Source organism: Vicia villosa, unplaced genomic scaffold (genome assembly GCF_029867415.1).
Source record: "Vicia villosa cultivar HV-30 ecotype Madison, WI unplaced genomic scaffold, Vvil1.0 ctg.000044F_1_1, whole genome shotgun sequence".
NCBI classification, from domain to species: Eukaryota; Viridiplantae; Streptophyta; class Magnoliopsida; order Fabales; family Fabaceae; genus Vicia; species Vicia villosa.
The window spans coordinates 1,251,451-1,272,064 of NW_026704976.1; the positions used below are offsets into that span (position 1 = coordinate 1,251,451).

At 30.2% G+C, this 20,614-nt stretch overlaps 2 protein-coding genes across 2 annotated transcripts; both read right to left on the reverse strand.

Annotated features, from left to right (window-relative positions):
* Positions 1-16,267: 16,267 nt before the first annotated feature.
* Positions 16,268-17,789, reverse strand: LOC131622783 (uncharacterized). The gene is made up of 3 exons (XM_058893823.1): positions 17,428-17,789; positions 17,209-17,346; positions 16,268-16,767 (listed from the first exon to the last, which is right to left on the reverse strand). Exons 1-2 carry the CDS (start codon positions 17,783-17,785, stop codon positions 17,231-17,233), a joined length of 474 nt encoding a protein of 157 aa, XP_058749806.1. The 5' UTR covers positions 17,786-17,789; the 3' UTR covers positions 16,268-16,767; positions 17,209-17,230.
* Positions 17,790-17,994: 205 nt separating this feature from the next.
* Positions 17,995-20,149, reverse strand: LOC131622843 (uncharacterized). The gene is made up of 7 exons (XM_058893868.1): positions 20,017-20,149; positions 19,089-19,852; positions 18,826-19,014; positions 18,634-18,742; positions 18,467-18,525; positions 18,223-18,382; positions 17,995-18,128 (listed from the first exon to the last, which is right to left on the reverse strand). The coding sequence occupies exons 1-7, from the start codon at positions 20,147-20,149 to the stop codon at positions 17,995-17,997; spliced, it is 1,548 nt and encodes a 515-aa protein (XP_058749851.1).
* Between the last annotated feature and the right edge of the window lie 465 nt (positions 20,150-20,614).

Sequence of the window (20,614 nt, forward strand, 5' to 3'; positions counted from 1 at the left end):
TTTCGATTCAACCTCAACTCGATGTTAAAAGTTTATTAAGGTTAGAGATCAATCCGGTATAAATTTTCTTCTCTCTAAGATTTTCTTTTTGAAGGATCTATTTGAGAAAAAAATTCGTTTAATACTAAATAAGGAAATAACTTAACTGGATTAAGTTGAACAAATTCAAGGTCGGATCAATAAATTTGGACTTTCATATTTAATAAAACAAATGGACAAGATATGGTATCAAAATAAACTTTAACATACCAATCGATAAATGGTCCAAAAATATTTGACGTTAGATTTTGTAGGAAGGATCACGGTTCCATCCCTGCAACTGCGTATGGACATCATTAAAATCATGCAGTGTTTCAAAAGTATATGAAAGAGTGTTGGTTAGAACTAAATAAATACCCTTTCTTTCCGTTGCAATAATACCACCAAGAAACTCAACAAAAAATTACATTCTCAAGTCGATTCAAATCTCACATGCATTTACCATTCAACAATTGTTTTCTCAAACACGTATATAAAATGACAATCATCATCTTCATGATATGCGCATACAATTTATGAGCCTAACACTTTGTTTGGAAATTTAAAAGGGATGGGAAGAGGAGAATTTTGAAGAAAAATGAAGTGAAATGAATGGAGAGGTTAATGAATTAATTTGTTTTCATGATATAAAATTTTCCAAATTTGTGAAACTCTTGTATTATTAAATGAAGATTTTGATGGATTTTAGAGGGCTTATATAAATTCTTTAAATATAATCTATAGTATTAAAATATTTTAAATACTAAATAATAATAAATATTTATTTATCATTTTTTATAAAATATTTCTTCAATTAAATGAAAATTTTATCTACTTTTTCCTAAAATCATTGCAAGTCCTCTCATTTTGTCTCATACCAAATAAATACTAAGCCTTTTTTATAGTTTAGAGAAGAATTTAAGATTTTGAAAAGAAAAAAAAAAGCATGCAATATGAAAATAATCGAAGGTTTTGGAAGGGAAGTATTTTAGGAGGTTTTATTTATTTATTTTATAATTGAGAATTAGTTTAGTTTGATAAAACTTTTATCAGAGAAGAGTTTTTGAGATTATTAGTCGACTTACATTAAATCGTTAAGTTTAATCTATAAATTAATAATACTCTTAATAATAAAATATGTTAATAATAATATATTAATTTATCACTTTATACAGCAATATTTTAATTTTTTTCTATTTACTCTTCTCTTCCAAAATATTGTTTCCTCCCTTATCCGAAAACTTTGAGAAAAATAATAAATATAAATAATTGTGAATTTTTGAAAGAAATATTTTTAAATTTTTTTTGTATCCATTATACAAAATTTATCTAAAGTTGAAGTCAAAAGTTGTAATGAATGAATAGGTTAGAGAGTTTTGATAAATAACATAAATCCAATATTGATATAATTATTTAAATAGTAAATTATTATAATCACTAATAATAATTATTATTTTATATAAAAATCAAATTTTAATAAGAATCAAAAGATTTATCCATTCTTTTTTCTTCTATCTTTTTTCCATTTTTTTTTTCATTTTCTAAACTCACCAACAAAATCTAAAAAAAGTTATATGAGTTATATTATATTCAATAAATGCAAATATAGTAAATCTATGATATAATTAAACCTTATTTCATTCATTGAAGTACTTCATTTAAAAAGATTTTTTTAATATAAAAAGGGCCTAACCCACATAAATAACTATAAAACAATATCACAACTAGCTTCTTACAACAAATCATTGCTTAAGAAGATAACCAAAACATCTTGACAATCTTGAAGAGGTGCAAGATCATGAATAGAACTCATCTTAACCATAGGATCTGCACATCTATTAACCTTCGAAAGTTATGAGTGAATCTCACTATGACATCTTCTGCGATAAGAACATTTATGTTTATTAGCAATCCATTTAAAAAAATTGACTATGATCGAGAAGTGCTTAAAAAGATTAATGAAAATGCTATTTTTTGTCCAATTTATATGACAATAAACTTGTTTCATTTTTGTTACAATTGAAATTTATAGAAATTTTTACTCACTATTAGAATCATGCACAAACAAAATATGTATAGATATTGCATTTTTATAGCAATAAAATATGAAACTAAAATTTGATATATTAATTAGTTTTCACCCAAACGATAAAAACGTATACAAAAATTTTAAAAATATCACAATATTTAAATAGAACATAAAAATATAAATGGACTTGCTATTTTGACATTCAAATCATACACCCTATACCTACACCTTTAAAATTACAACTATGGTATATGTTTATTTGTATTAGAAAAATAAGTAATAATTATTAAATTTAATCAAAACAATAAAATCGTATAAAGTACTATGTAAGTTGTCACATGTAGTGTATGAATATCAATTTTCAAATATATATTGTCTTTTTTCTATGCAATTAAACAAAACTAAAGAATAAACTTATCATGATACTTGTAAGAAAAATAGAATAAATATGAAAGAGAATGAAAAACTCATTATAACAATTATAATAATTCTCATGGGTTGGCCTAGTCAGCGGCGGAGCTAGCGCCCGGCCAGATCGGATAGCTGCCTAGGCTCTTCTCTATCTCTTTCTCAATTTCTCTCTCTATATTTTCATAACCATCTTCTGGTATTATTGGTATAGTTGATTGATGATCATTTGCTTAGGCCAGATCGGATAGCTGCCTATGCTCTTCTCTATCTCTTTCTCAATTTTTCTCTCTATATTTTCATAACCATCTTCTAGTATTATTGGTATAGTTGATTGATGATCATTTGCGGTGTGTGATTTGGCGGAGAATTGTCGCCGATTCGCCGTTGCTACCGTTTTGCAACTCGCGCGTCACATGTTCGACAAAATGTTTCAACCGATTTCTTTCCTCTTTTTGGTTGAATCATGAAAACTAACCATAATTTCCTTGAATGAGGAACTCTTATGTTGTTGAACAAGCTGCTGCTGAATTAAAGAAAACTTGGAGTTAAAAGCCCAATACGAAAAAAACCAACTGCAAAAAGGGCTAAGGGTGGAAAAGATAAGAATAAGAAAAAATAGAAGAAGGTTAAAAACCCCAACATGCCCAAATCTCATGCTACTGCTTTCTTTGTTCATTGTTTGACATTCACATTCCTATTAGAAATATACCTTTTATGATTATTTACATTCTTGTTTTATGAATTAAATTATTATTTTTTATTTTCTTGCTGCTAATAATATAAGGAGATGGAATAAACTAGGGGTGGCAATTGGATCCATTAAGTAAAAATACATCCAATCCATCCACTAAAAAATCCATCCAATCCATCCACCACATTAAAAATAAGTTAATGGATGGATTAAATCCATCCACTTATATACATGGATGGATTCAATCCATCCTACACATTTTGATAATTCAATGAATTGTTTTTATTGTATACTTTAAATCCATTAAATTATATTTTTAAAAATAAAAAAAATATTTTTTTAAAAAAAACAATAAAATTAGAAAATACAAAAAGTCGAGTTTTTATCGAAAAACGAAAAAAAATCGAGTTTTTTCAAAAAAAACGAAAAAGTCGAGTTTTTTTCAGAAAAACGAAAAAAACTCGAGTTTTCTCGAAAAACGAAAAAATTGAGTTTTTCTTAAAAAAACAAAAAAGTCGAGTCTTTTCGGATGAATAAAAAGTCGAGTTTTTTCTGAAAAACGAAAAACTCGAGTTTTTTTTTTTAAAACGAAAAAAAATCGAGTTTTTTCGAAAAACGAAAGTTAGGTTTTTCGGAAAAACGGAAAATCGAGTTTTTTACAAAAATGAAACATCGCGTTTTTTTCCGAAAAACGAAAAGTCGAGTTTTTTTCAGAATAACGAAAAAAATCAAGATTTTTTAGAAAAACGAAAAAAGTCAAGTTTTTTTGGGAAAAACAAAAAGTTGAGTTTTTTTCGTGAAAAACGAAAAAGTCAAGTTTTTTCGGGAAAAACAAAAAGTTGAGGTTTTTTCGTGAAAAACGAAAAAGTCAAGTTTTTTCGACTAACGAAAAAGTGAGGTTTTTTGAAAAAAATGAAAAAATCGAGTTTTTCAGAAAAATGAAAAATCGAGTTTTTTTCGAAAAAATGAAAAGCCGAGTTTTTTCGGGAAAAACGAAAAAATCGAGTTTTTCAGAAAAATGAAAAGTCGAGTTTTTTTGGAAAAAGTAAAAAAACGAGTTTTTTTTCAGAAAAACCAAAAAATCGAGTTATTTCAGAAATACGAAAAAAGTCGAGTTTTTCGGAAAAAGGAAAATTTGTGTTTTTTCTGGAAAATAAAAAAAAAACGAGTTTTTTTCTGAAAAACGAAAAAAATTGTGTTTTTTTGGAAAAACGAAAAAATCGTGTTTTTTTCGGAAAAATGAAAAAATCGAGTTATTTCGGAAAAACAAAAAATCGTGTTTTATTTAGAGAAACGAAGAACTAGGTTTTTCGAATAATCGAGTTTTTTTCGAAATAACGAAATAATCGAGGTTTTTAGAAAAAAAACGAGTATTTTCAGAAAAACCAAAAATTGAGTTTTTTTTCGGAAAAACGAAAAAAATTGATTTTTTTTGAAAAAAATGAAAAAATGGAGTTTTTTCAAAAAAATAAAAAAAAGAATCTAGGTTTTTCAAAAAAAAACATAAAATAAATTTTTTTCAGAATAATGAAAAAAGTCGAGTTTTTATTCTTCCGGAAAACGAAAAATTTGAGTTTTTTCGGAAGAACGAAAAAAATATTTTGAAATATTTAATTTTTTTATGAAGTTTAAAAAATATTTTAGAATATTTTAATTATTTTTTTATGATATTTAAAAAAAATTAAGAATTTTTAAAATATTTTTTGGATGGATGGATATCCATCCATTATAAATATGTTAATAGATGAATTGGATGAATTTTATTTTTTAATTGATGAATTGGATTGGATTTTTATTAAAGGAGTTTAGTGGATTGATAATGGATTAATGGATTGGTTTGGTCCATCCATTACCCATCCAATCCATATCCATCCAATCAATCCATTTTGCCACCCCTAGAATAAACATTGTTTTCTATGATCCAATTGCACGCATGAGCGGAAGGTTTTGCCACCCAGGTTTTTCTTATTTCTTTATTTCTTATAGCTTCTTTTTCTTATAGGATGCCATAGCTTTAATTTGATAAAATCAAATTGTAATAGAGATATATTCTAATTTGGTAGTCCCTGCAAGGGAATTTGGTTAGTTGGCTAGGAATATTTAAGAGCCTTAGTAATAGTTGCCTTTATTATATCTTTGGATCTATTAGCTCTATATGCTACAAGAAACTATAAGTCTCTTTACATCTTACGATATGAACTGAAGCAGGTGTTTTTATGGATGTATTTGGAAATGTAGGAAATATTATCTGATAGTGGCATTAAGTGATTGACCTTAAAAGACTTCATTGCATATGATACAAACACAAGATAGAATTTCTGTTAGACATATTGATATGCTCATTATAAAAAATACATCCACGAGATAGAATTTGTGTTAGACATATACATATAGACATTGCATATATCAATCTATTGTCTGTTATACAGAATATGTTTATAATGTTTGTTGTGTAATTTTTAATCTATTCATTAAGAGTATATAGCTATAATGGATGATGCTAAGTGAGATGTTGGAAGATTGGAGTTAACTTGATAACAAGAAACAAGAGCATCATTTGTTTATGTTGAATTTTATTAATTTGTACTTGTTATTTTAAAATATTATACTTTTGATCAAGGAGTTATTTTGAAAAAAATTAATTTGTTGAAATGTCTAGCTAAAACTTGGATACACTTTAAAAAATAATTTATATAAAAATTATTATGTTAAATACTTTTTTGATAGAAAATTATGAACCCAGTAGCGGAATCCGTGGAAACTTGTCCAGATTACATAATTTTTCTGGCTTCGTCACTGGGCCTAGTGGTTGAGGCTTGGGTCTGAAGAATGTGCTCCTCTCAAAAAATTTTCTTTAAAAAAATAAGAGATTTTTTTAACGCACACACGCACAATACTCTTAATAATAAAAATATATTAATTTATAATTTATAAGTTATAAAAAAATATATATATATTTTTTTAGAAATAATTTTTTTCTCTTTAATGTTCTTCTCCAAAATATCATTTCCCCTTGTGTAAACTCTTAAATAGAGTTTAATATTTTTGTTGGAAGTTTATCCGAAAAGAAGATAACTTTGAGAAAAATAATAAAATAGAAATAATTGAGAAGTTTTGAAAGAAATATTTTTAGTAATTTTTTTTATTATACAAAATTTATCTGAAGTTGTAAGAATATGTTAGAGAACTTTGATAAATTACATAAATCAGTGTAATTATTAAATAGGAAATTATGTTAATCATAAAAAATAATTTTTTATTTACAATAAAAAATTATATTTTAATAAAAAAATCAAAAGATTTATCCATTATTTTTTCTTCCAATCTCTTTCCATTTTTTTAGGTAAAAAAATCTGAAAATAAAAATATAAAACACAAAGACATAATTATCAAAGCTTCTAACAATAATCCAAAAAATATATATATATATAGTATATTCATGCTTTTGATAACTATGTGAACGACTTAGATTATATTCAATAAATGCAAATATAGAGAATCTATAACCTTATATCATTCTTTAATTTTACCACAACTGTTCTTGCAATCCTTGCAAATTTGACTTTTCAAGATTTTGGTTTTTCTTTAAATTTATATGTACCAGTGGCCACCATTCTTGTAAATTTGAGGTAAGAAATTTTTTGAATTATATACGTTGAAAACATTGAAGACACCCTGGTATGGACTATGATGAGAAAGTAGTTAAAAAATTAATGAAAATGTTAATTTTTTTACCCAATTTATTGATCAAATCAAGCATGTTCATAATGTATATGACAATAAATTTGTTTAATTTTAGTTACAATTGAAATTTATAGGACTCTTTAATTGGTTAAATAGTAAAATTTGAGTAGAAGAAATTTTATATATATATATATATATATATATATATATATATATATATATATATATATATATATATATATATATATATATATATATATATATATATATATATATATGAGAGTGGAAGTCAGAATCAGTTTTTTTTTTAATTTACTTTAATTTATAATCTTTAAATTGAATTTAACACTTAAAAAAAACATATTTGGTTACATGATTTTACATAAAGCACTTATTTTCACTGATGGAAAAAAAATGCGGTGGCAGTTTCGTAATAAAAACAAAATTTTAATCTAAGGGATTTTACATCGGTTTTTATCTAGAACTGATGTGAAATGTTGTTGTAAGGGCTTTTACATCGGTTCCTTGAAAAACCCGATGGGAGAGCGAGTGAGCTTTTACATCGGTCCGAATGGAAAACCGATGGAAAAACTCTATTAGCAAAACGTTTACATCGGGCCAGTAGTAAACCCGATTGAAAAGGTCTCCAATATTTTTCTCTAAACCTTAATAATTACAATAAAAAAAAATCTCACGTGAAACTCCTTCTCTCTCTCTGCCGAAACTGCTTCTTTTTATCTGCCGAAACTGGATCTCTTCCTCCACCGAAACTGCTGCTCGCCGTCACCACTCCCTACACCGAAACTGTTGTTGGCCGTCACCACTCCCTCCCTTGTGTCGTTCGTTGGCCACATCTGTTTTCGTCGTCACCGCTCCGTTCGTTCTCCGACCGCGGCCGCCTCCGTTCGTTCGTCGAACGAAACCACTCCCGCTATGTTTGTTCGCCGAACGGCACCACTCCCGCTCCGTTCGTTCGTCGTCACCACTCCTTCCCTTGTGCCGACGTGACCGCCTCTGTGAAGGTAAAGCTTGTAACATAAATTTCTGTTTTTCTGTGAGTTTTGAAATATGCTTAACATAATGTTAGATTTGTCAGCATCTACATGTTATATATATATATATATATATATATATATATATATATAGTGATAGTGGTAGCTTTGTGAATCATGTGTTACCTTTGTGAATCAATTTTACTATGCATTGCTTCTCTTGATTATGTAGTTTTTAGTTGTAGAAATGCATATTTTTGTATATGTTTATGCTATATAGTATCACAGATTTATACTGAAAATTTGCACCATATGCTGGATGCGGTTGATATATCGTTCTAATTCAACCAATGTTTCTTAAAATTAAAATTGTTGCTTAGTCAAGAATCTTTTTGTGTTGTTTGTTAACTTTTTTAGTTGTTTATGAAAATCTGAAAATCAATTTTGTGATTCAATTTTACCATGCATTGCTTCTCATGATTTTGTAGTTTTTAGTTGTAGAAATGTACATTGTTGTATATCTTTATACTATATAGTATCACAGATTTATACTGAAAATTTGCACCATATGATGGATGCAGTTGATATACCGCTCCGATTCAACCAATGTTTCTTAAAATTGAATCGAAACTCCATTCAACAATAGTTTTTAAGGCATTCATAGTTGTCATCAATAATTTTTGCTACCATTGATGCAGCAGTATCTCCATATAAAGAGGAGCCTCCTTTGATTCTACTCAGCTTTCCGAGATAAAATCATTGACAGTTACTCCATCTACTCTCCAGGTACCTTAACTTAGCATGTTTGAAACCATTTTTTACTTTCTTAAATATACTTCGTCGGTAAACAGTTTAGTCCAGGCACTTATTAACAGCTAACTAAAATGTTTTCCTTAAACTTCAATTCTAAATTGTTGCTAGTAATTTTTCATGCAAATACTAAGTAATTTTTATGCCGCATTAGATGTGGCTAAACAATGATGTTTCATGCTTTAAATAAATGAGTACTAAAGCTAAACATGAAATAATTTCATTAGAAATAATGTTTATACCCCCGCATTTTGGACAAATTTTTAATATCAACTGTAGGCGTCATAATCATTTAATTATGTATGCATTAATTTTGTAACATAGGTATGAATCGTAGTTGGATGAAAACTAATCGATTAAGTGCTGAGTACGAACATGAAGTGATGGAATTTCTACAGTTTGCTGAAAGTAATGCTAAAAAAGATCTTCCTCCTCCTAAAAGTAATGCTAAAGAAAGTCTTCCTACGCTTTTTCTCTGTCCATGTGTTCGTTGTGCAAATCAAGAACCAAAACTTAGGAAGAAAGAAATCATGGATCATCTAATTTGTGAAGGGATTTGTCAAAGTTATACACAATGGATATGGCACGGTAAAGTAGTATTAAACTCAAATGTGTCCCAAAGAGATAATGTTAGTGTAGAAATGGATGATCGTCTGGAAGATTTGTTTAAGAGGGCACATGCGTATGATAGTTTATGCAATGACAAGGATACACCTTTGTACACGGGATGCACAAATTTTACACGTTTGTCAACCGTGTTAAATTTTTTTAATCTGAAGGCAATTAATGGGTGGACTGACAAAAGTTTTACTGAATTGCTTGAATTATTGAAACAAATGCTTCCAGAAGGTAACATATTTCCAAGTCGTTATTACGAGGCAAAGAAAATATTGTGTCTGATGGGTTTGGAGTATGAAAAGATACATGCATGCCCTAATGATTGCATATTATACAGAAAAAAGTATGTAAACTATAACCATTGTCCGAAGTGCAAGGCGTCACGCTACAAAAAGAGACATGGTGAATCTAGTGATGATGAGGAGGTCAAATAGGGTCCTCCCGCGAAAGTGGTATGGTACCTACCGATAATTTCAAGGTTCAAGATATTATTCGCTAATGCAGACGATGCAAAGAATCTTAGATGGCATGCAGAAGAAAGAAAATGTGATGGACAAATTCGCCATGTAGCTGATTCTTTGCAATGGAAGAAAATAGATTCTTTGTTTCCAAATTTTGGCAAAGAGTCGAGAAATATTAGACTTGGACTTTCTACTGATGGAATGAATCCGTTTGGTAATCTAAATACTAATAATTATTCTTGGCCCGTTCTTCTGATTATTTACAACCTATCTCATAGCCTGTGCATGAAGCGTAAATATATTATGTTATCGGTGATGATTTCGGGCCCAAAATAACCATGAAATGACATAGATGTTTATCTAAGTCCACTGATCGATGATTTAAAAGTTTTGTGGGAGGAAGGGATGGATGTTTTTTATGCGCATTCTGGTGAACAATTCAATATGCGTGCCATGTTGTTTTGCACCATCAACGATTTTCCGGCATATGGCAATTTTTATGGGTATAAGGTTAAAGGGCATAAAACGTGTCCTATATGTGAAAAAGACATATGTTACCATCAGCTTGAAAAAGGAAATAAGACTGTTTATCTCGGGCATCGAAAATTTCTAAATCGTTATCATCCATATCGTAGATTATGGAAAGCCTTCAATGGGGAACAAGAGCATGGTGTTGCTCCAAAGCCCTTAACTGGAGAGGAAGTTTACCAACGACAACAGGGCATTACTGCTGTCTTTGGAAAGTACCAAAAGCGACCTATTGTGGAAAATATATGGAGAAAGAGGTCGGTTTTCTTCGATCTTCCATATTGGTATCGTCTTGAGGTAAGACATTGTATTGATGTGATGCACGTGGAGAAAAATGTATGTGATAGTGTAATTGGAACACTTCTCAACATTCAAGGCAAGACAAAGGATGGTATTAATACTCGTCTAGATTTTGGCGTGATGGGTATACGAGAAGAGCTAACTCTATAATATATAGGTACCACCTATTTGTTCAAATTAAGTTATCCTTACCTTTTGATATTAAAATAACATGTCCATAACTTTAATTGTTGAAATTCTTGATGATAACATTATATAGGTAACAAGACGTATTTGCCTCCTGCCTTCTACACTTTGTCTAAAAAAGAGAATACAAGTTTTTGTGAGTGTTTAGAAAGTATCAAAGTGCCGCATGGTTACTCATCAAATGTCAAGAGGCTTGTATCGGTTAAAGATCTCAAATTAGTTGGCTTAAAATCTCATGACTATCATCTCTTAATGCAACAACTACTACCAGTGGCTATTCGTGGGATATTGCCTAACAATGTTAGGAAGACTATAACTAGGTTGTGCTTGTTTTTCAATGCAATTTGTTGCAAAGGCATTGATCCATTAAAGTTAGACGATTTGGAAAATGAGACTGCAGTTATCTTGTGCCAATTAGAGAAGTTTTTTCCTCCTTCATTTTTTGACATTATGGTTCACTTGATTGTTCATCTAGTAAGAGAGATTAGATTATGTGGTCCCATTTTTTTACGGTGGATGTATCCAATAGAGCGATACATGAAGATCTTAAAAGGGTATACCAAAACCCCACACCGTCCAGAAGCATCGATTATTGAGAGGTACATTGCAGAAGAAGCAATTGAGTTTTGTTCTAACTATTTGTCGGAAGTGGATGCTGTCGGGGTTCCCAAGTCTCGTCATGAGGGAAGATGTGAGGGTATGTGTACACAAGGTTTAAAGGTCAAGAGCTTAAGTATTGATGTGGTTGTTCAAGTGCATTTGTATATATTGAATAACACGAATGAAGTTCAACCTTACTTATCTACTCACAAAAGCATCATAAAGAAAAAGTACCCCAAGATGAATGAAAGAGGGTTGTTAAAAGAGCATAATAAGAGTTTCTCTGAGTGGTTTAAAGAAAAAATGGCTAGTGATGATAGTGCTTCAAAAACAATTAAGTGGTTGTACTATGAACCTAAATGTAACATAATAACTTGAAATGGATATGATATTAATAAAACTTCCTTTTATACGAAGTCAAAGGATGACCATAGTACCACGCAAAATAGTGGGGTTATGATTGTGGCCGAGTCCATGCACTTCTCTAGTGCTAAAGATAAAAACCCGGTTATGGCATATACACCCTACTTTGGGGTGATTGAAGAGATTTGGGAAGTTGATTATGTTGTGTTTAAAGTTTCTGTATTTAAATGCAAATGGATTGATATCAATAGTGGTGTAAGAGTCGATGAATTTAGAGTTACACTGGTTGATCTTAACAAGTTTGCTTATGCGGACGAACCTTTCATCATGGCATCTCAAGCAAAACAAGTTTTTTATGTCACAAATCCTTCTAATAAAAGGTGGTCAGTTGTTCTTTAAGGAAAGGTGCATGATAGTGATGAAAATCAAGATGTGAATCTTGATATTTCCGAAACTCCTCCTTTCTCAACAAATGTTCCTACCTTCATTGAAGAAAATGTAGAGGATGATGTGCGTGTCATTCGCATAGATCATGAAGAAGGGATATGGGAGAGGATATAGTTAAAATATAAAATTAAAAACAAAAGGAAATAGAAGATAACACATTGAATTACTTGAAAAAAGATTAACGAAATGAAATAAGTTATTTTGGCCCCAAATTAGTCAAACCTGTTTCCGCTTGTCATTAGTGGAACATGTCATAATCTTATCATATATAAAGGTAATGTCTAAAACAACGGTTCAATCTACTCTCTCATTAATGGAACATAAAAATAGAATTGTTTGATTTAATTAATGATATAGATTTATTAAAAATTAAAAGAGTAAATTACACTTCCTTTTCTCAAGAGATATTAATAGGAAATTTCTTTTCCTACCTCCCTCTTTTCTTGGCCACCTCTGGTGAAAAACCCAAAATATCCTCACTTCGGAAATGCATTTCCGAAACGTTTTTTTTTTTCAAAATTTGTCTTATTTCGGAAATGCACTTCCGAAAACACGAAAAAAAGGTGTTTTCGGAGATGCATTTCCGAAAACACCCCTTTTTTGAGTTTTCGGAGATGCATTTCCGAAAACACCTTTTTTTTTGAGGGGGTGTCTTCGGAGATGCATATCCGAAATATTCCAAGACAAAATTGGTCTTGGAATGTTTCGGATATACACTTCCGAAAGAATTCAATAATTATTAAAAAATTAAAATCAAGGTGAATCAATACAATTAATAGGTATAAAATGAAGGTGAATCAATAAAATCAAGGTGAATCAAAATTTACTAAACAATTTTAAAGTTTAAAATTATTTTTAACTTATATAAATCAAAAACATTTTAATTCCATAAGTAAATTTTAAATTATATAAAATTAAATATAAAATTTATTCATTGAATAAAATTAAGACAAAAAATTTTTTTAATTTTTTTAAACTAAATAAAAAATTATAACTCAATTTTAATTATGAATCAGAATAGAAATATATAAATATATAATAATAATTATTAATTTTGTAAGTGAAATATATAAATATATAATATATAAATATATAATAATTAATATATAAATATATAAATATATAATAATTATTATAAATTAAAACACTAATTTTTTAATTTTTATAATTATTATATAAATATATAAATATATTTATAATTAATATATAATAACTATTATATAAATATATAAATATATAATAATTTTTATAAATATATAATAATTATTATAATTATTATATAAATATATAAATTAAAACACTCATTTGTTTAATTTTTTTTATAAATACATAATAATTATTATAAATATATAAATATATAAATATATTAATAAAAAATTATAACTCATTTTGTAAGTGAAGTTATTTTAGTTTTTTTAATAAAAATTATTTTAAATTTTAAAATATGAATCAGAATAGAAATATATAATAATTATTATTCATAACTCTTAAATTATATCAAAATATATGATTATTATTATTCATTACTCATAAATTATATCAAATTTTTTTAAATTTATTATTCATATTTATTATTCATAACTCATAAATTTTTTTAGATTTATTATTCATATTTATTATTCATAACTCATAATTTTTAGATTTTTTTTTCGGAGATGCATCTCCGAATTAATCAAAATTCCAATTTTTGGGATTTTTTCGGAAATGCACTTCCGAAGTCTGGAAAAATTTAAATTTTTTTTTCTTTTTCGGAAATGCATTTTCAAAGCAAGGGTAAAGTGGGGTTTTCGCTGGGGGTGACCCCCATAGGGAGGTGGGTAAAGAAATTTTCTATTTATATTACAATATTTTTATCTCTTGTGTTAAATATATTGTTTAGGGCCCGTTTGTTTTGGTTTTTTTTTAAATGATTTTATAGTGTTACAAAATTTGTGAAAAAAAAATTTATAAATAAACTTTTTATAAAAGTTTTAAATGAAAATTGTGTTTGAATAGTTATTCTTAAAATGTGATTTTAGGTATTTCACCTATTTATGGAATAAAATTGGATATCAAAATTTCAAAAAATCACTTAATTTTGAAGCTATTTCAAATAGATTTTTATAAAAATCATTTTTGAAATACAATTTTTTGAAAAAATTGCGATTTGGAAAAAGTTTGATCTTCAATAATCTATGTGTATGTTTTAGGATGTCAAAATTAGTATTTCATTTTAGAAAAAACGAATATAAAAAAATTGTAATATTTTGAAAAACGGTTTTGGAAAATCTATTTTCAAAAATACAAAGAAAAAATCCATTTTTTTAAAGCTGAAACAAACAGACCCTTAATCTCCTTTTATCATCCCATCTCCATCAAACCATTCACCACAATTGTTTTTCCGCAAGGAACCTCAACAACACTGGTTTAAGCAAAAATTAATGATAGAAAAATGATAGCCACGAAATGGCCGACATGTTAACTAACCTTCATTTTTTCATGAATTTAGTTTGTGCCAAACAAAACATAACGTTTCTTTGGGTGATCTTTCCCCCATTTTTCAGCCCATGTAGTCTTTTCTGGAGTTGGTAATTCCACCAGCATCATCAATTCATAATCCTCAGGATCAGAAAATGAAGAATCTGTAACCGCATTTCCATCCGCAATAGTTAAGAGAATCGCATTTGAACAAAACAATTTTCTATAAAATATGCACAAAAAAAAAAAAAAAAGTGTCCATTCCCAAGCAAAACCTTTGGAAAAGAAGAATCAGTTCCAAGACTAAGAGAACCAACATCAAATTGAAATGCAGCACCCAACCATTTACTATTCTTAGAGAAACAAATAGAAGGTTTACTCTCAACTTACGCAACAAACTATTGTATCACCAACACCAAACCTATCCCCATAATTTAAAAACTTTCCAGCATTGGTAAACATACAAACCATCATTGCTTCAATGGTGAAATCTAACCATATAAATCATTCAAGAAACACATTAAACATGCAACTTAAATATAGAATTTAAATTAAATTAAATTAGATAATATTAATAAAAAAACACCATATATAAATATACAATTCAAATAAATAAATGAATTACATTATTGTAAATTAAAGGGAAGGTTTTGAATTTTAATGAACTAGGTGAGATTGAAAAACATATAGAAAAATAAGTACCAAAGTCACAATCAGCAAATTTAGAACAACAAGTGATGACGAGTAGTGGAGGGCGATGGTGTGGTGTGGAGGGCGGAGCCCGATGATGTTTTTTCCGTAGCATCTTGTTATAAGTTTTATGCCGGTTCGCGTATTCCTTTTGGTCCGTTTAATATATATGATGGGGCGTTAGGTTTGGTGTGGAAAGTGGAAGTTCCCTTCAAAATAAAGGCGTTTGGGTGGAGAATCCTTGTTAATAGACTTCCTACTAGGGATTTACTCTTACAAAGGGGTATTTCTTTGTCGGTAGATAACTCAAAGTGTGTTTTTTGTGGAGTAGATCCGGAAAGTCGGAATCATTCCTTCTTCTCTTGTTCTTCTGCCAAGGCGGTTTGGATTGCGATTGCTATGTGGATTGGAAAACCGTTTAACGGTGTGGAGGAAGATTGTTTTCTTGGCTTTATGGATTGGTTCTCCTTTTGTAAAAAAAAGAAAGTTAAAGAAGGTAAAATAGGAGTAGTTTGGTTGGCCATTTTATGGACTCTTTGGCTTTTTAGGAATGGGGTTTGTTTTAGGAATGAAGTATGGAATGTGGATAATACAATTTGGAGCATCAAGGTATTGGTTTGGAAGTGGTTGTTTATAGGAGAGATTACACATCCCATTTGTAGTTTTTACGAATTTAACAAAGACCCTTTGTTATTTCTTTCGTAGCACTAATTGTTTTGTAATTTCTCTCGATTTTTTTTGGTGGGGCTTTATTTCCCCTTTCTTGATGTAAACAGGTGTTGAGAACCCTTAGTTCTCCTTTTAATATAACTTGCTTACTCAAAAAAAAAAACAAGCGATGACGAGTTCCAACTCTACTTCTTTTGTTTTCTTCTAATTCTGATGAGTTCATCAAGATTGAAAATGATAGAAATAACATATATTTGTTATTTACACATTTGTTCAAGTATTATTCAAATTTAAAAAAATTGTGAAGTGCTTTAAAATGTTACAAGTGTCCTCAATTATATTAAGGCATGTAAGAGAGTACTAGTATCCAAATACATTATTAAGGTAATGTTGCCTTAACTTTACACTAAACTGAAGCCGAAACTGCAATTATTTTTCAGCCAAAGAACTCACTTTTGGAACTGAATACAAGTCAAGCCTCCTAAGGATTTTGTACCGCAACTGTCTTGCCTCAACAATCTATTCAGCAAAACCCTCCACCCAAATAAATGAATTTAGCTTGGCACTATGGATCTCCAAAGCTTTCTCAATTCTCCAAGAATACCTTCCTCTACAATAAATCTTTCACAGCTAAACTCTTCCAACCTCTCATAGAGCTACCTTTGACAATGAATCCTTCCTTGTTTTTCCACCACACACATCTATCTTCCACATCTGGTTTCGGTTGAATCAACATCAGGATTTCCTTCAAAAGCTCCATGTCCTTTAAGCCTTCCATGCGCATCCAGGATTTTTTCTCTGGCGGAGCCGTACCTATAAGACAACAAACCAAGCCAAACAGAATTGCAATTATTAAGAAAGCACATGACACAAAACACAAGAAAATTAATGAACATCATACATACTAATAGCAAGAAAATACCACTTCTCCATTTTGTATCATGAAAACCAAACAAATCCTATATTGTGAATTTTTATCTTAAATATTATTTTAAGATTACTCCATTTCATGTTTTTATTATGAATCTTAAATACAATAATACACTTTTAAGTAAGAGTACGCGCCACATATAAAAAACAGCATTATCTATTTTACTACAAAAATTATTTCTGAGCTTATTTCATTAGACTGAAATGTTCTTGTTTTATATTACAAGATCATATTTGGTGTTCTTAACTTGACACCTCTAAGCCAAATTGTATATCCAAAATACAAACAGACATCCATAATTACATATTGAGAGTTCCACTTACCAAATACAGTGTCTGGTAAATTTCAAGGGTGGTAATATTTTGGATACTGACAAGCATATCTCCCTGAATACTGCACGTTATCAGGTAATCCACCATGTTGAGGTCTTACTGTTGGTTCTCCATACGGGGGAAGCGAAGCTGAAATGTAATAGAAACATATTATTATTGCGTTGATTAAAAAAATAACTTGAAAACAAAGAAATCTAAGAGAATAATTACGCGTGGCTGCAGCAGGTGAAGGAAACTCAGGTTGGAAATCTCTGTGATCAACATAAGATCTTCCATATGTACTATAATTAAAAGGTTGTGACTCACGGTAGTCAACATAAGGTCTTCCAGGAAAACCCATGTTGATGTTCCCTGCCGTACTTGGCCTATAATGGCTACCCAAAACAGGGTTCCTGTATGCTTCGATGTCACTATAAGTTCTACTGGAACCAACATTATCTTTAGGATAACAAGATGCTTCGTTATTGGAATAAAGTCCAAGAGGATAGGGTGATCTTGCAACGTGAGAAATTTGACTGCTTGGATATCCTCCAGACAATGGATTCATGCTAAACTGAGCTTCAGTCATATGACCATGTGCATCGACCTGAAAACATGTCCTTAGAAATTAGCATTGTTGCCACAAGATAGAAATAACCAAGATGGAAAAGTTTCAGTGTTGTAAATTGCAGATCATAGAAAATATTTTGACAATATTGTGTTAAATATCATATTGGAAAACAATAGCTAGTTGCTCAAATATTATTATGCTATTCCATTGTATAGCTGTTATTTCCTCTATTTAACAACAGTGAAAAGTTTGCAAGTATATAGAAAGTTGTAAAATAGGTTTATCTGACTAACTTGACTAGACATCCTATAGTCGGTTTGAGAGATGGGACAATGAGCTCTCCGCAGGTGAATACCACTTCCTGAGAAAAAGTGCGACAATGTTGGGATTATTAAAGATAGTTATACAATAAAATAGACCGCTAGATCGAGAAGAAACTGTAAGTAGATAAAAACCTGTCGAACTTCCTTGATTTTGTAATGCAGGCCCGAAAGAAGACTGAGAACCTCTGCGTGATAATGTTGACGGGTTGTTATTAGATAGAGATGGAGTATCTTGCTTCATCTGATCCAAATACTTCTGAGACGCGTCTCGGTTCAGTTCAACAAACAAAACCTTGAAATACAAATGAAGCTTTAGTATAGTAATGCTTGATAATTTGATTGTCAGATAAACAAAAAGCAATGTAAGTAACTATACCTGATCAAAATATTCATCGGAATTCGGCAAATCCTTGCTTTTAGGTAGAACATAATTAGCTGCCATGCTCATAAAATAACAAAATAAGCATAAGAAGATTATTAAGTTAAGAAAAATATGATAAACTAAACACCAGTAGATAACAAGTAAAGGGTAAAAAAAAATACCAATCATGTTATTCAGAGCCTCAATTGGAACTTCTTTGCCCATTTCTATAAATCTTTTTTCAGATCGTCTCTTGAGCTCTTCTGGGTTTGGGAATACGACAACAGCAATCTGGAACGGACAAAATATTATATTATCAAATCTATAGTAAACTTATTTTTCTAGCTTCAACAAACAAAAAGACAAATAGCTACCTTTTGATAGTCAACAAAAGGCGTAAGCTTACGCTTGCGTGCATTTTTGTACACATTAGTCTGATCGATTATATAATTGTGAGGTATGTTAGCCGCCCTGGACAGAATTACATTGAACATTGAACTTGCCTTGTCCATCAAACGATCAAACCTTTCACCGTAGTTGTTTTTCCGCAACAGTCCAGGAACCTGAACATCATTAGGTTAAAAAAATTTGAAGATAGAAAAATGATAACCAAAAATTGATCGGGAGCTAAACTAACCTTCATTTGTTCAAGAATTAAGTTTGTACCAAGCAAAACATAACGCTTCTCCGGGTGTTCTTTCACCCATTTTTCCGCCCATGTAGTCTTGCCTGAAGCCGGTAATCCCACTAGCATCATCAATTCACAATCCTTTGGGTCAGAAAACGAAGGTCCCATAACCGCATTTCCATCTGCAAATGCCAAGGCCCAAGGTCTGAACCCTTGTTGAGGAACAAGTCCTTGTTCAACACTGAACTGCATCTGAACCACAACATTTTTCAACAGAACATGTGGAAAAAGTGTCCATTCCCAAGGCGAAACCTTTGAAAGAGAAGAATCTGCTCCAAGACCAAGAGAACTGACATCAAATTGTATTGCAGTACCCAACCATTTACCGTTCTTAGAGAAACCAATAGAAGCCATTGGTTTACTCTCAAGATCAACACAACAAACAATTGTATCACCAACACCAAACCTATCACCATAATTTAAAAACTTTCCGGCATTAGAAAACTTGCCGGTGCCTCCGTAACCATAGCTGTGTTTGGTCTCACCAAGAGCTCCAACAGCATCATCACCTCTAGAAACACCAAGTCGACAAAGGTGCCGCTGGTCAGGAGGAGTGTCATCCGTATCAACAGGCTGAGCAGAAAGAATAACACAGCCATAACAATATCTACCCTTTGTTATTCCAACACTAGCTTTAGCACCAGACCAACAGTAACCAAACCCTTCCTTATGAAGGCCATATCCAACAAGTCCATTGCATTCAATGTTGAAATCTAACAAAATCAATCATGAAACACCATACATTAACATACAAATAACCATTGCTTCAATAGTAAAATCTAACATCAATAAAGAAACACCTTCTATAAACATAAAAATTAAATAATTTTTTTTTGCCGAAGTGAGTGAGACTGAAAGAGTATGGTAAAATGAATACCTAAGTCACAATCAGCGGAATTGAGAAGCACTTGCGATGAAGGAAGCGGTTCCAACGCAACTTGTTTTACTTTCTTCTGGTGATTTGATCCTTCCTCTTCTTCGCGTGAGAAATGACGTTTGGAAGAAACCATTCTCTAATGAGACTGAAAACGAATGGAAATAGTTTTTGTTTCAGAGAAGATTTAGTAGCGGGAAGAAAACAGAAATGAAATGAAGTGAAATAGTTCTTATTCTAAAGTCATATATATAATGACTAATGAATGACGTGTCAATTTTATCATTTTTGCATTTTTGGTAAATTTCACTTTTATCTTTTAATAGTAATATATTAATTTCAGATACCTTTTCCTTTTAACTTTCTATTTATACATTTTATCCTTAACTTAATACTGCTTTTTCCTTTAACTAATAATTTCCAATACATTTTATAGAAGTATTTATTTTATAATAGTAGTTGATCGTAACTGGTTAGATAGATTTTTGTGGCCTGTAATGATATGGACTTCCGTTGGACGGGGGTGTACCTGCAAGGTACTTCCGTTGGTCTGAATTCATTAGAGGCCCACGTGCTAGGAAATTGCCAGAACTCCCACTAG

Bases quoted from the DNA above. Each gene is read 5' to 3' on its own strand.
- LOC131622843 (XM_058893868.1), bottom strand. From the start codon at position 20,149: ATGGTTTCTTCCAAACGTCATTTCTCACGCGAAGAAGAGGAAGGATCA. The intron at 18,743-18,825 runs GTAGCTATTTGT...TGTCCGTTCCAG, and splicing joins CTTTTGTTGACTATCAAAAG to ATTGCTGTTGTCGTATTCCC. The intron at 18,526-18,633 runs GTATTTTTTTTT...TGAGCATGGCAG, and splicing joins GGCTCTGAATAACATGATTG to CTAATTATGTTCTACCTAAA.
- LOC131622783 (XM_058893823.1), bottom strand. From the start codon at position 17,785: ATGACTGAAGCTCAGTTTAGCATGAATCCATTGTCTGGAGGATATCCA. The intron at 17,347-17,427 runs GTAATTATTCTC...ATTACATTTCAG, and splicing joins TTCACCTGCTGCAGCCACGC to CTTCGCTTCCCCCGTATGGA.